The sequence below is a fragment of the Halyomorpha halys genome, unplaced genomic scaffold (assembly GCF_000696795.3).
Source record: "Halyomorpha halys isolate HHAL.00 unplaced genomic scaffold, Hhal_1.1 Scaffold281.1, whole genome shotgun sequence".
Taxonomy (NCBI): domain Eukaryota; kingdom Metazoa; phylum Arthropoda; class Insecta; order Hemiptera; family Pentatomidae; genus Halyomorpha; species Halyomorpha halys.
Genome location: NW_027108453.1, coordinates 1,030,984 through 1,047,020, shown reverse-complemented (window position 1 = coordinate 1,047,020; position 16,037 = coordinate 1,030,984). Strand labels below are relative to the sequence as shown.

The 16,037-nt window shown below is 36.6% G+C and overlaps 1 protein-coding gene across 1 annotated transcript; it reads left to right on the top strand.

Moving 5' to 3' along the window:
• Positions 1-6,176: 6,176 nt before the first annotated feature.
• Positions 6,177-8,939, top strand: LOC112210557 (uncharacterized). Its single transcript, XM_024360300.2, has one exon. It carries the CDS (start codon positions 6,304-6,306, stop codon positions 8,926-8,928), a length of 2,625 nt encoding a protein of 874 aa, XP_024216068.1. The 5' UTR covers positions 6,177-6,303; the 3' UTR covers positions 8,929-8,939.
• The last annotated feature ends 7,098 nt before the right edge of the window (positions 8,940-16,037 follow it).

Below are 16,037 nucleotides of genomic sequence, written 5' to 3'. Positions count from 1 at the left end.
CAATTCACTGCATTATTTGCTAAACTAAAATTTAAAGATATAGATAGTCACATAAGTATTTATGCAATCTGTTGATTATAAAAAAAATCTATATTGCCATTAATTTAATTTTATGTAAATTTATATGTAAAAGTTTGTATTTATAATTTTTCTTTGGTTACTTAATTGTTGGAGAATTACAATACTTTTTTTTAACCCTACTTATCACAATTTATGTGTTTATGATGCATTTAATCATTATATTTCTTTGCAAGACTTTTATAAATAAAATATATTTCTGATCTTCCCCGAATATGTTGCTATCTAATACAATTTCATTTATTTGTTTCTTATTTATATAACTAAAAATAGTTCTATATGTAGAAATGATATGATGCCAACTTTTTTTTTCTTGGACTTTTTCTCCATTCTACCAATTGTTTAAATTCAACACATAACTTGTTATTTGGCGATTTAGATGTAATCCTATTTTATTTCATTTGAAGTTGACTGTCACTGTTTTGGTTGGTGAAAAGACATGTAAGTTTGTTTGCCCTTTTACATTAACTTCCTTGACTGTAATTTATGTAACAAAACTATGTTAGCTAGTAACGTAACTAAATACATGTGCAATAAAGGAGTGCAAGATGTGGAAAGGCCTTAACTCTTAACTGATAGCTTATAATCTTTAGTCTTTACTAACTGTTTCTAATTGGGTGTAACTCTGATATTTAATTTCTGTGAATATATATTATTTTAAACGCTATTTTACGTGGCCCGTGGCCAATCCGCATTCTTCTAAATGTTCCTGAGAAAAAAAATTTGTTCCTGTAGCTGCTTTAAGCAATATAGAAATAAATCACACTTACGTGGGCGGAGATATTTCAGTTTGAAATGTGGCAGCCTTAATGTGTATATGGATATGCCGTCGTTTTAATGAACTTTATTCAATTAGATTTTTTTTTCTTTAACTTTTAATAGAGAAAATTGTAAAAAAAAAAATATATATATGTATATTAAGTATTCATATTAGTAAATATGGGCATTGTTATTTTTTACAATTAGGGTTTATGTGAATAAATTATGTTCTTATATATCCTTGAGACAATTTGTTGGATTTTTCTCTATTAATTCAATATTTTCTTCAGGTTGATAGTTGATAAGTTTTTCATTAAACCAAGAGATGTATATAATTAAACATAATTTGTTTTGTTTGATATAAAATTCATTCTGTCCTAAGGCTTTATGTATTTATTAATAAAGAATTTGTTTTGTTTTTTATTATTAATTATTTTTTTGTTCATTTATTATTATTTAGTTGTTTTCACAACCACCTTGCCATTCCTATTTACAGCTATCATTTTAGTGTCATAATTGTATACAGTATAATAAACACTGACCCGACGAAATGTAAACCGAAATGTAGATAGGAGGATTGTGTTAAGACTGATTAAATAGAATTAGGTTTGAAGGGACATCATTGGATAGATGTATGTAGAGAGCAATTGGCGATATAGGCATTGAACCTTCGGGTTCGCGAAGCCTTTATTATTATTATTTAAAGCTAGTTAAATTATGTTTATGTTTGTAGGAGTAGTAGCTTTTATGACATTTGACAAAATAAACTCACAATATTAATTTCTAGTTGTTCGTATAAAATGTTGGATTTTTAGGGTGAGATAACTGCCTTTTTTTTGTACTATTTGCTATTCCTATTAGTCCTAAAGTCCAGGGACAAAAAAATATGTTATTTCACGGCAATTTTGGATTGCTTTAATGAAAATAATGAGAGACTATCCCAACCATAGTTGTAGGAATCAAAAATGGTTGTTGTTTCAAAACTATATGAAACATTGGCTCAATAAAACATCATTTCAGAGTGGCGTTAATTTGCTAAAATACGAGCCCTAATAGATTGCTTTTTATGTTCAATAGTACCCAAGATACAGTTTTTTGAAAAAATGAAATAAATATTTGGTTAATTTATTTGAGTAAATATAATTTAAATTACTACTACTACGAACAGATGTCTATTCCCTTTCAATTTAGGAAGTAGTAATAGCAGTTTTCATGATATTCACTAAAATAAATTCTTAAAATGTTGATTTTGTATTGATCAGAAAAACTTTTGGTAGTCCAGGCGCAACCATGTTGATGTCTGGCGAACTATTTGCAGTCCTGGCAAAATAATACGGAACTGGAATCTGGTATGTAAGTGGAGTTAGCCACTAATGATAGGTATACAAATTTACCTCTTGCCGCTCAAATACTTGGTAAACAAAGGAAGTAATAAATGTGAGTATCTATACGCTTCTCTTCCGTGGTCTTGTGACTTTTACATTTGATTTTCACTTTAAAAAGGTAAAGAATAATGATAGGCGAAATATACCAACTCAAACACCTCATCTATACACCAGGGCTATCACTCAGACTCAAGCTACTCATTACAAATTATTTAATATTGATTCCCCACAGAACCTTTTATCATCCTCCCAAATTCTTATCTCTTTTCTTTCCTCCCATGACCTTAACCTATCTATTCACTCAGGAATGCCTATCCTCGAATCTCCTTAAATTCCTATACCAACTCGCTCCTCTTGAAACCCGTACCTTCAAACGCTCTCCGGCTCCATGGATCGACTCAGAAATAAAAAATTTAATGAGAAGACGATATGCTGCCAGTAGACGCTTCAGACGCACCAGAATTTCAGACCACTATTCCACCTTTAAGTCCCTCCGAAACCTTATCCAAACATCCTTACGCCGCGCCAATGAGCAATACTTTCACAACATCCTATCCCAAGCACCTGATCATAAATCCAAATGGAAAATCTTTAAGAACCTCTCCGTTATAAGTTCTAAATCCTGTCCATATTACCCAGTTGATCCAGAAGAGCTTAATGCTTTCTTTGCTGCTCCTCCTCCTTCAACAACCTCATGCGCATTTTCATCTCTTCACATCCCTGAAATCCCATTTCATCCCAATAACTTTTATTTCTTGAATGTTTCTCCAGATGACTTAATCTCAGCAGTCCTCAAGTCCAGAACTAACGACTACGGCTCAGACAATGTTCCTGTAAATGTCATTAAACTTTGTCTCCCCACCATTCTTCCTGCACATTTATAACCTCTCCCTTCAAAATTCCGTTTTAAAGCTCTCCTTAATCCTTTCCAATCCGGTTTTCGTTCCCAACATTCCACACAACCCGCTTTATTGAAAATTTCCCAAGACCACGCATGGACGTTTAACAATGATTTGAAGCTGAATGCTGAAAAAAACAAGGTCATTCTTATTGGTTCCAAGCGCCTCCTTCATTCCCTCCCTTAATGTTCTCTACTCTTCCTTAACAACCAACCAATTCACTTCTATCCTACATTAAAAAACCTTGGAGTCGCCTTCGACCAACACCTCTCCTGGAATAATCAATTTCCCAAATCACACGAATATCCATAACTGTACTCAGAAAATTCCTAAGATTCCGTAATTCCATTACTCAGAACAACCGTCAGCTCCTAGTATCCTCTCTCGTCTTCCCCCATTTCGACTACGGATTCTTGGTCTATGGAGGGCTATCTACAAGAGTAGAGTTGAGACTGATGAGACTCATAAATTGCTTTGTAAGTTTTATCTTTGGGTTCCCAAGGCGCTCTCAAGTGTCCCGCTGGTATACCGAGTTGAAGTGGCTCTATCCAACCTCCCGAAGGCAATACCTCCTTGGTGTTTTCCTATTCCAAATTCTTAAAATCAAAAACCTACCTATAACCTTGATCTCCTCACTCTTCGTTCATCCATCCACTTATTAAACACCAGATTCCAACCGATTGATTTATACATGCCCTCCTTTAGAACCGTCTTCTTTAGCACAACCTTCGTCATACGTGCAACTGCCTTCTGGAATTCTCTTCCCATCTCCATTCGCCAGTCCTCATCCATTCTTTCCTTTAAACAACACCTATTCCTCCACTTATTGCATAACCAAACCTCCGCATCATTGTAATAAAATAAATAAACATATATTGATTAACATTATAAACAGTAGCTAAGCCAATATCCTAATGAAATTTCATTTTACTATCTGAAAACTTGTAAATGTTTGCCAGATAAAAATCTTAATACATGAACCATGTATTTATTCTTAGGTGACATAAGTCTCAGAATAAAATTTTTTTTTTCATTTCATTTACAAAGTAATACTACAACCATCACTCCTACACGGTGCACCACTACTACATTTTCTATACCCAAGAGCCCTGAAATCACTACAACATTACCAGAACAGCACACTACAGAAGATATGACGAGGAACATCTCTGGAAAGACGTAACATGACGAAAATTCATAACGAACTACAGCTAGAAACTGTACAACACATCAAATTCTTTGACAGTCTCCCTGCTTCCTTCAATCCAATTTTCCGATCAATCACCCCATCCCCTCTTCCTACGAGGTGGCAGGGCAGGAAAGGCAACAAAAACCCTATTAATATTACCCAATAACTCCTCTCTTCTCTTGCACCCCCTTCCCCTCCCCTACTTGTTTTTCGACTTCTGACTTTTTTATTATTCACTATTATCTTTCAACTATAACTGCTAAATGTTTTATTTTCTATTTTCTTTGTATAATCATCACGAGACGGCCCCTCACCTTCAAACTCTTCTAATCGAATTCACATGAAACAGACATACTAGAACACCACATAAGTATATCAATGTACACCTTCAAGTACCAATGGTAGAAAAAGGTAGTAACAAATACGAATTATATAACCCCATACGTAATGGAACCTTCTAATGTCATGTTTTTTCTGTTTCAGAGGAATCTGAGAAACAAATATACGAAATGAAAGGAAGCGCAAATAACAGGAAAGTAAGTGGTAGATGATAAAAATTCATAGAAATAGTACTGCTTAGGCTGTAGATACAACTTCCGTTCTATATTTTGTATCGATACTCACTAGTTTAATTATCCAGGCATATAATGTCTGGATGAATACGTATGTTTGCTATGTAAAAGCAAAACTAAACCACCCAAAGTTAATTGATGAGATGGGAAACAAAGTATTTACAATCTTAAACAAGAGTTAATTAATTATTAATACCGAACGTTGGGAAAAATCTTTAATTAATTAAAACACGAAGAGCGCAAATATTTATCCTTTGGCAGTTATTAAACAATGCTAACTTAAGAAACATATGTGTGGATGCAGCACAAATTCCCTTTGATTTGGGCTCAAAAACCGACAATCCCAAAGAGGTTCCCGTTTTCAAAAGGCTACCAATTAATCAGCGTTTCGGTTAAACGGAGTTTTCAAACACTTCATCGAAACTAAAGGTCGAAGTGACCACTAAGCACCTAAGCTTAACTTCAGGAATCTGTCAAGGTAGAAAAGGATAGAAAACCTTAATAAAGAAGGTATTTCAATATTTATATTCCCTTCAATAAGTCCGTGGTCCAATCCTCTCCATGTGCTTAAAACTGATGGAAGCCAGGAAATTGATTATGCGGCGATTATAGGGCACTAGAAAAAAGCTGGCAGGATAATTGAAGTCAAATAGGTAGGGGCATTATGGTGGACCAGGGGCGTGTAAAAAGAGTAGGAGAAGAGTACGAGCCAATCACTGGCTGCCTTCGGTTTCAATTTAGATTACAATGGCGGACATTCTTATTAACCTCAATGTAAACCTATGCTTGGGGTGGACTTATTGACTTTTGAAGATTAAGATTGTCACTCCCCTGCTCTCTTTATTCTTTGATCATTGCCACTCCCTGAACATGTCTTGTCGAAGACTGCTGTGAGCAGTGTTGTGACTCCGACTAATATGAGACAGGCAACACATAAAATAAACTTACAAGATACGTGCTTGAGGTTGGAGAATAAAAAAAAAGAACACGTGCTCTTGAAACAAGTTAGAACAATTAACTTTTATTAACCGTAAGAAAGGTAATACAAAGAGGTATACTTGTCAAGCAAAAAGATATGAAAATATTACTAGATCACCATGTGACGTCACAACATCTGTAAGCTGTCTGCAGGCCAATAACATTTCAAAACATCCTCACCAATGTTTGTATTAATATATATATATATTATTTTTAATATATTAGGATAAGTTTTTTTTTAAATTTCTGTATCTATTGTTTTTAAATAGTTTTAAATAATCCCTACCAAGGAGCATTACAACACATGTAATACACTATTACTATCATCATAAAAAATCTAACCTCCATTACACACATTTAACAAACATCGGACTATACACAAAACAAAATATTAATAAATACATTACATCGCTTAGAACCAAACAAAAATCGAAGAATTGGCGATGGGCTTTAATTTAAGTAACAATGAAGACTTTCAACGACTATTCCTTCTAGAACTGCTTGTAGACAGTGTCAAGTTCGATTATAAAAAAGTTAATTTATCGAAGAGTACATTGGAATTATTGAAACAAACATGCGTTCGGTTTAATTTCTTAAACTTTCCAGTGATAGAAGTTTGTGAAGAGGATTTTTGTCAAACTCAAGGCGACTATAAAATGGTGTCAGATATTCTTTTCAGAAATGGGAAATCTTGTTTCTTTTCGCTACGTGGTTTGCCTCAAAGAGTTCAGTGTCTGCAGTTAGGGGCTACAATAGTTCGCCAGAAGGACGAGCCCCCGCCAATTATAATGGGAACAACTTGCATTACTTTAGATAAAGGGTTTGTGGACGTGTTGAATGATTTGCATCACAATACTGAAACTGGTGAAGCTTCCAATTCATTAAAAGACGTTTTTCCAATTGTTGATACTAAAGGGATAAAGATAGGATCATTGGCATTACTTATTCGTCTTTCTTCTTTTGGTAAAGCAATTATTACCCATTTCAAAATTCCTCAAGAGAAGGAAGCCGGATATATGTTTGCCAATACAAATGAACCAGGTAAAGCACAAATGAAAACTCCGATTTCTCTAGGATATCCTGTACACAATTACCAAGTAAGTCAACCAGATAATAATATTTTTTACTCAGGAGTTAGCAGTGGAGCACAACCGGGAACTGGAATCCCAGAAACAGTCTTAGGGAGCACTCCTATGGGTGAATCATACCCCTCTGAAGATGCTCAGAAAACCTCTCCTATGATTTATAGAGGATTTCCAAATACTACTCCGGGTGTTCAGAGTACGTTTCCAGGAGATGGACAAGGTGCTTTCCCTGGGAATGCTCCAGGTAATTTCCCCGGGGCTACGCCGGGAACTTTCCCAGGGACCACTCCAGGAACTTTCACTGGGGCTGGGGCTGCACCAGGTAATTTCCCTGCAGCTGCACCGGATAATTTCCATGGAGCTGCACCGGGTAATTTTCCTGGAGCTGCACCGGGAAATTTCCCTGGAGCTGCACCGGGTAATTTTCCTGGAGCTGCACCGGGTAATTTTCCTGGAGCTGCACCGGGAAATTTCCCTGGCAATGCACCGGGTAATTTCACTGTAGCTGCGCAGGGTAATTTTCCTGGAGTTGCGCCAGGTAATTTCCCTGGAGCTGCACCGGGTACTTTTCATGGTGGTTCAACAGCTACTTTTGACGTCTATGAGACGTCAGGTTTCTTCAATGGTATGCCTACCTCAGAAACAAACTCGTGGGGGACAACAGGTAACCGTAATGAAGGTCTACACAGTGGATTACCTTTGCAAAGTATGAGACCCGCTGGTGAGCCAGATATTGGATTATACCAGGCAGCTATACCTCAGTATCCACCAGGACATCCTGAAATTGGGATGGGTGAAAACATGGGAAACCCACAATATTCTCCCACTAATTTATTAAATACTGCAATCAAATCTAATATTGATAATAACATAAGAAAAGGTTACAAGGAACTATCTGTTTCAATTAATGGTCATGAATTTACTATTAACATACTTAGAAAGTCAAGACCAAAAAAGGAAAAAGCCCAACCATTAAAAATTTGCGGAAGAATCCCAGAAATAGAAACTTCAGATTCAGAAGAATCTACTATACAAGAATCAATTGATGAAGTAGAGGAGGAATATAAAGAAAAGATCGATGAAGAAAAAGACGAAGAAATTCCTAAAATTCGAGAATCAAATTCGATTAAAAAGGAAAATAAAATAAATCCAAAAATTACCCCAGAGCCACAACCTGTCATTGCAGTCACTGTGCAACAGAACAATCCATTTAAACTTTGTGAGTGTGATATAGCTCTGCCAAAAGGATTCCGTCTGCCTGAACCACCTGCACAACCCACAACACAATCTGTTGTAGCAACAGCAGCAGCACCTCCAACACCTCCCCCAACTCCAACAGAGAAGGTACCTCAAACACAAGTTGATTCACCTCAACAGTCTGGGTCAAATCATGCTATTGTCAAAAATATATCACCTTCTCCCCCTATTACTTCAATGCCTCAATTTAAAGAAAAAGAGAAACTAATAAAAAAAAATTTAATAACAGTTGAGAAGGCTCCAAAGAACATATATTGTCTGCAACCTGACTGTCCAATGGGATTTCCATGGCCTCCAAACATTCCTCAGGAAAAAAAAATTATTAGGGTTCCTTGCTGCTCTCAGATGCCAATGCACCCAGGATATATAGGGCTAAATGGAGAACAAATTGTGTTCCAAATGTCGAATGGACTAACACCCGACATTGGCTATAATCAAAACATGCTAAACATTAATGACAATAAAAGTCCGTATGTTTTAAAATTAGGTTCTTCTAATCTTCCCAAATGTAAATGCACAAAAATGATTATGGAACTCCCTCCTCAGAAACTTAAAGTAAAAAAAATCGAACGAGATGACCAAGATACCCAATATTTAGAATCAGATATTCCATTTTTAGAACCTGTAAAAGTAGACACTGGGAAAAAGGGGAAGGGGAAAAAAGGAAAGGAGAAAAAAGGAAAGGGAAAGGGGAAAAAGGGAGGAAAAAAGGGGAAGAAAAAATAAATACATTTTTTAAAAAAATGTTAATTTTTTAATCTATTTAAATTTAGTATACAGATGAATGCGTAACAATAATATAAAAAATCATTATCTTTATCCTTAGCTTGCTCTAGTTTTTTTTAAAAATAACATTCGTATCATTTAATTGTATTTTCTGTCAAGTTCATTACGTTACTCGAACAAACTTATTTTTAGTTGGATATGTCAATTTCAATTAGTTGGATTCGCATTATGATCAAAGAAGGATCGGTGATATTCGAGAACGTTGTTTGTCGAATTCAATTGCTGAGCCTAAAGGATGTTAAGATTATTAGCCTCAATCAGCCCGAACAGATATTATAGGGGACTACACTACACGCACTTGTAGCTTTAATAACCATTGAGTTTTACATCCTAAAACCCAAAAGAACAACTACATGGAATGCGGTCTTATATCCATTGAATATAATTGAAGTAACATCACCGTTAAGGTTGCAATTGCCGTGAAAATTTATTGGTATTGATAATGAAGAAATCACTAAAACGTCATAAGGGCTGAATCGTCGAGTGAATGTCCGAGATGTTGACTAAGAACTAGCTCGGAGTTGTAGAATTGTGTTTAGGCTGATCTTTCTTTGAGTTCTTATCATGGTCATCATCAGAATTAAACTAAAGTATTATCCAAAATAGTTCGAAATGTCAGTTAAGATGAAAACTATTTAACATTCAGTCGAACCTCTAGGCGTTCATATAATAAGTACAGTTTATTGTACATTAGTCTAATTATTTTTGAATGATATTGTTTTGGTTATCAGGAACACTTGGCTTGATCTGATCCTGGTCGCAGATAATGAACTATTCAGTGCTAAAGTTAGTCCTTTGTGAAAATTACTTCCTTTGAACGAGATAGCCTTATTTTCCTCTTGTTTTAGAAAATGAGTTAATTAATGACCAATGTGAAACCGTTCTTTAACTATAAACAGGTATTTCTTGATTTTAATAGTATTGGGAGATTATGAAGACCTAATCAGGTATTATTATTCCTTCTTAATTATTTTTCAGTAAATTTATGCTTACTTTCCGATTATTTCTTACAAGAGAATTTATCATTGGTATTTATCATTTTCACGATTAAGAGTAATAAAATATATAATGTAGAAGTAATAAATAATTTGCCGATTTCTCATCTTAGGGAAAGTAGCTCGATGTAAGTATTTTTTTAAAATTACTATTTTATTCAATATAAGTAAATATTTTGATATTAAGATAAGAAAAAACTGTTAACTGAGATTCGAAGGTGGGTCAGAGAGGTAACATTCACTCTAATTATTTTTGGTGTATTTTTGTTAACTCGTAGAGATTTTAACGGGAATTTCTCGTTTTAGCGAGAACTGAACTGTAGCTTGATGTAAATAATTGTTTTCAAATACTGTACAACTCGATATAAGTAAATGCATGTCTCTTGTCTAGTGCCTACTACTGAAGTACTTACCATAAACTGTTGCACCCTTAACAGAATACAGGGGCATCCACCCCACTTTCGAGGATATACCGTAGCCATGGATGATGATCGCAGGTGTACTCATAGCGGTAAAGCACGGTAAAACATGGAAAAAGATGCCGCCCCTTATGAACACCAGAGACGCCAAAATGAGCCATGTTACTGTTCAGGTGCTCATGAACCAGCCTACCTACATCACCGGTATATGCCCGGCGTCCACGAGGGTCCCTACGAGAACTACGGCAACTCGTCGACACAAGTGGGGCCAAGACCAACCATTGGCTGATTAAAGGTGACTTTAATGCCAGACACAGCCTATGGCACAATACCAGCACCAATTCAGAGTGAAGGCAGTTAGCCAAGACGGAGTTCACAGTTGTTCACCCATCTACCGACACTTTCCGCCACTATAGATCAGGCTCCACGTCCACAATCGACCTGCTCACTAGACAACCACACCGAATCCGTTTTGGACTTCATATCATCGGATCATCGACCAGTCCTGTACGAAGAACTGAGACAAGGCCGAGAAGGTTCAATTATCAAAAAGCGGACTGGAACAAGTAAAAAGAGGAGGTTTGTCATAGACTGCAACAAGTCCCCACCCTGCACACTCCTTCTGAAGTTAACAGTTACATTCAGCAGTTTACTGCAGCTGAGATGGTTATCCCCACCTATCACTCACAACTCCCATACCTACGGACACCACCACCACATGTCATGGCTCTCATAATCAATAGGCGAACGCTGAAAAACAGATACCATCGTTCCAGAGACCCAGCTCTCAAGCAGGTCCTAAACTCATTCACCATGATTAGGAACGGAAGACTGCTACATGCGGCAATGGAAGACTGCTACATGGCACGAGCGACATTTTATGTCAAAAAACAAAAACAGTCAGAAGGAAATCCTATCTCCTACACCATCTCCTAACATCATCGGCCCATTCCCTCCGGTTAAAACTTCAAATATACAAGAGCATACTCCGTCCAGCGCTCCTATACGGTGCTCCCTTGTTCATCCACCTCAATGATGGTACACAGCGCCACCTTCAAAATTTCCAAAATTCCATACTGCGGAAGATTGTACGGACTACAGTATGGAAGAAGGAGAAACCGCCGACTCTTCACAAATTATTGGGTATTCCAACGGTCCCGGTCTTCATCAGGTGGAGGCATAATTAATTCCTGGACTCATTGAAATATCAGCCCAATCCACTATTCCAGAAGTTGGAACCAGTGCCCCCGCCAGTGCGGTGGCAACAGCAATATAGCCACTTGAACAACCTGTACATATTGTAAATAATCGTAGATTTAGACCTAGATTTTTAAGATCATTAACTCCTAATAGTGGTATACCCCAATAACATTAAATATCACACAGATTAACTCAAATAAAGTCAATGCTCACTCACTACATTCGTATTTTAAAATGTAACCACGTTTCAGATAAAAACAAAACCCCACTACACAGACACTGTTAAACACATAACTTTATTTCAAATAGGGGGTTTAGAAAAAATCAAACACCCTAAATAAAATGAAATACCTGGTGATAACATTGACTCTGCCGAGGTGGTTGCGTTAGATTAGATGTTTTTGACTCCAATTAAAGATGTGAGGTACTTAATACCAGGGGGCCTCGACAATGCATGTTCGTACAATTAGGCACCTGGCCAGAAGATGAATAGACAGGATGTGTCTTACGGGTACTAACTTGATGGAAACTCACTCCTTAGGGAACGAGCTTAGCGGTCATGAAGAGGATAGCAAGTCCTACAGGAACTAGCTGTAGGACCTTGCAGGAAGGAAACTTCGCTCTGTAGGGAACAAGCCTACAGTCGTGAAGGGGGTTGTAAGTGCTAAAGGAACTAGCTGTAAGTCGTTACGAAAACGAAAGCAGAGATCCAGACAAGGCAGAAGTGCAATAACTATTACCAAAAATAGCACTAGAATGTACTAATCCACTACGCGTAAAGTTATTCACTGCCTCCTAAGGAGGAGAATACCCTGAAAGGAATTTCATGTGAAATTCACACTCCGGTCTATAATTTGTGTTTAGTAAACTCTCTGGGCTATTACACGGCATCGAGAGATGTCACGTGTAAGACATTAGCTGTCAGTGAATCAGAAGATTCTATAGTAATTTTCATTGATTCAAATAACACATTTAAGAATGTTACAATATATAAAATGCTTGTCACATGTATGGAAGTATATATAAGAAATAGCACAAATATTAATATACGCCGTTTGCCGTAGTAGTTCATGTGTTATCCGTTGGGTTGCGTCATGTCGGCCCATAGCGGTTAGTGGGAGTCTGAGTTGCTTAGTATAGACCAGTAAATTAAGGTGCCACTACAACTCTATCATTTGCCAGAACAGAGCATTTATATAGAAAACTGTTAAAAGCTACATCGGCATTAAATGTAACATGAAGAAACATTCTTACTCGTTCTAAGAACCCATTTAATGCCAAACTCAAAATATTTAATGCTGTTTTCTGAGCTTGAAACAGGTATCTATAAAGGATGAAAGCTATTCTAAAAGTTAAATAAATAAAAAAAACTTAGATTATCCAGGAAATGTTTGCAATAGTATCACAATGGCCGTTAAAACGGTTCTAACTATATATACAGTCTATTCCAAACAGCACATCTGACAAAAAAAAATTATTATTTATTTTTTTTTTTTTTATAAAATATGTAAGGGGCTGGTAACACTGAATGCTGGAAAACCTATCCAGTATGGTTGTCTAAGAGAACGGTCAAAGTCATGTTAATTATTGTGTATCGCTATTATATTATGCTATATCAATATATGTTCATCAGAGTGTACAGAGTTGTTATTTATAAACAAACTAACAACAAACCTACATTGGTGACCCTGATGACCACATTGTGATTGTGTTGAACCAGATGACCACATTGTGTTTGTGTTGAACCCAACGACCACATTGTGTTTGTGTTGAACACGACCCGCGTGTGTTAGAGTTTGTGGAACGTTTGTTTATCACTATTTTATCAATTGAAATAGTTAATGATGAAGAAAAATCAAAGGGTAGTCTTTCAGAGACGCCAACTCAAAATATTCCTGGACCTTCAAATAGTAATCCTACCACTACACATTTTGTAGACAGTGTTAGTGTAAAAATACCACATTTTTGGACAGATAAACCAGAAATATGGTTTTACCAGGTAGAAGCTCAGTTTCAACAGTCTGGTGTAACTGCTGAAACCACTAAATTTAATTACTTAGTGTCCCAATTAGATCTTAAAGTGGTAGAAAATATAAGGGATATTGCTTCATCTGAAGACCCTAATAAATATACACTAGATTACTAGAAATATTTAAAGAAAGTGAAGCAAAACAATTTTTAAAAAATAGTGAGTGAAATTGAATTCGGTACTCTTAAACCCAATCAACTTTTGTTAAAAATGAAAGCCCTGGCTGGCACAGACATTAATGAAAAATTGCTGAAAACATTTTGGTTGGATAAATTACCGCCACAAATTAAAGGAATACCTCAAAACAGAAATTATCGTCCCGACTATCGAGCTCTAGGCATAGACAACCTCTGCATTAGATGTGGATGAAGCAATCACTGAATACAAGACTGCAGAGTGGATAAAGAAAAATTGAAATGTAGGTCCGGTTCAAAAATTGGACATTGTGCAAAAGTCTGCATTTCTACTCTAATTCGAGAACCAAGAAAGAAAACTGATTCGAGCACTACCAACACTCTCGAGGCAATGCCTGTTTCTCAAGACGCGTATGGCCCCATTTATGGTTTCAACAAGATCATTCCCATCGTCAACTTGTTTGAAATGGCCGAGAATGACAAATAGATAATTGGAGTCCAACTCAATAGCAAGCCTCAAAGTCCGAATAGCAATAGCAAGTCCGAACCTGAGTTTCAGCAGCTGAATTTGAATATTCCTTTGTAAGCATCAAATATTGCTTTCCGATCATATTCGGGAAATATCATTGAGCCCAAAGGAAAAATTGTCGTGACGGTCGCTTATAACGGAAGAGAGATTCTGGGCGAATTACACATCGTGTCAGCCGGACACGGCGCGTTATTAGGACGTCAATGGATTCGGAATCTAGGTATCGAACTTCAACAACTGGATACAGAGCAGAGACGCCACATTCGAGATTCCAATATCAATGCATTGCAATCAATTGAAGAAATAATTTCTAATTATTCACCAATCTTTGAAGAAAAGATCTCTCCAAATTCCTGCAGGTCTTTCAAGGAGGGAGAAAGAACCCAAGTCCGATTGTATATAAACAATAGAAAAGTATGGCACTTTGGAAAAATACAAAGAAAATCGGGCACTCGTCATTACCAAGTTTTGCTGGATTCAGGAAGATCAATTAAAAGACACATCAATCAGCTGAGATCTACACTGGTTCCCAAACCTAAAACTCGAATAACAGTTGGTCCATGCCAGTGAGTCTAGCTCCAAGGTTCAAGAGTATTCCAGCTCGAGAGTCTAAGAGTCCAGATGCGATAATCCCGTCAGAACCTGATCCACACATGGAAGCTAGTGATTTACCTGAACCAGAACAACACCCTCAACTAAGAAGTCACCCTCAACGAGTACGTCGGCCACCTACTCCCTACAAGGATTTTGTGATGAAATGAAGGATAAGGAGCAGAAGTCAGTGATTGGGTGAAATGTGTTGTATGTAAGGTGCCCAAAAATTCATTGTAGTCTTAAATTAAGTGGGAGAGAAACTGTGGCAACACTGAGTACCATATAACCTCCCTAATCCAGTTAGCGTAAATATTGTAATACAACAAGTGATGATTTTTAATGGTTTTCATTCATTTTCCAGTCATTAACAAGACCATTTTACACTCTGCTTTTTATTTTATTCTAGTAGCAGAACAAGATAAACAAAAACTGCCATCGTAACGCCTTTTGGGCTCAAGGAATTTAACGTAATGCCTTTTGGCTTAAGAAAAGCACCTTGTATTTTCCAGCGCTTCATGCATGAGGTATTGTTTGGACTGCCTTATTGGTTTGTTTACCTTGACGATATATTAATCGCATCTAGAACTCCTGATGAGCACGTGGAACACTTGAGAGTAGTCTTCGAAAGACTGAATTCTTTCGGACTTCGTATCAATTTACGTAAATCCGTATTTGGTGCATCAGAAGTAATTTTTCTTGAAAATCTAATAAGTGGTAAAGGTATCAGAGCGTGTCAAGACTATAATGAAATTTAAAAAGCCAGTTACAGTACAAGAACTCAGGCGATTTTTGGCGCCATAAACTTTTATTGTCGACATATTCCACTTGCAGCAGAAAATCAGGCATTAGTGTATAAATATTTACAAGGTTCCAAGAAAAATGACAGTGAAATGGCGAATTTAGCCAACAATTTGAGGAGGCCAAACTGGCGCTGGTAAGTACCACCCTCCTTACTTGTCCTAATACTAAATATAAACTTTCTCTACAGATCGATGCCTCCAATACTGCTGCAGGTGCGGTAATACAGCAATTAGAAGATAATGTATGGAGGGCCTATTAGTTTCATTTCCAAAAAATTTTCAGAAACACAAAAGCGATACTCAACTTACGATCGTGAACTCCTTAGTATCTACTTAGCCATAAGACATT

Bases quoted from the DNA above. Each gene is read 5' to 3' on its own strand.
- LOC112210557 (XM_024360300.2), top strand. From the start codon at position 6,304: ATGGGCTTTAATTTAAGTAACAATGAAGACTTTCAACGACTATTCCTT.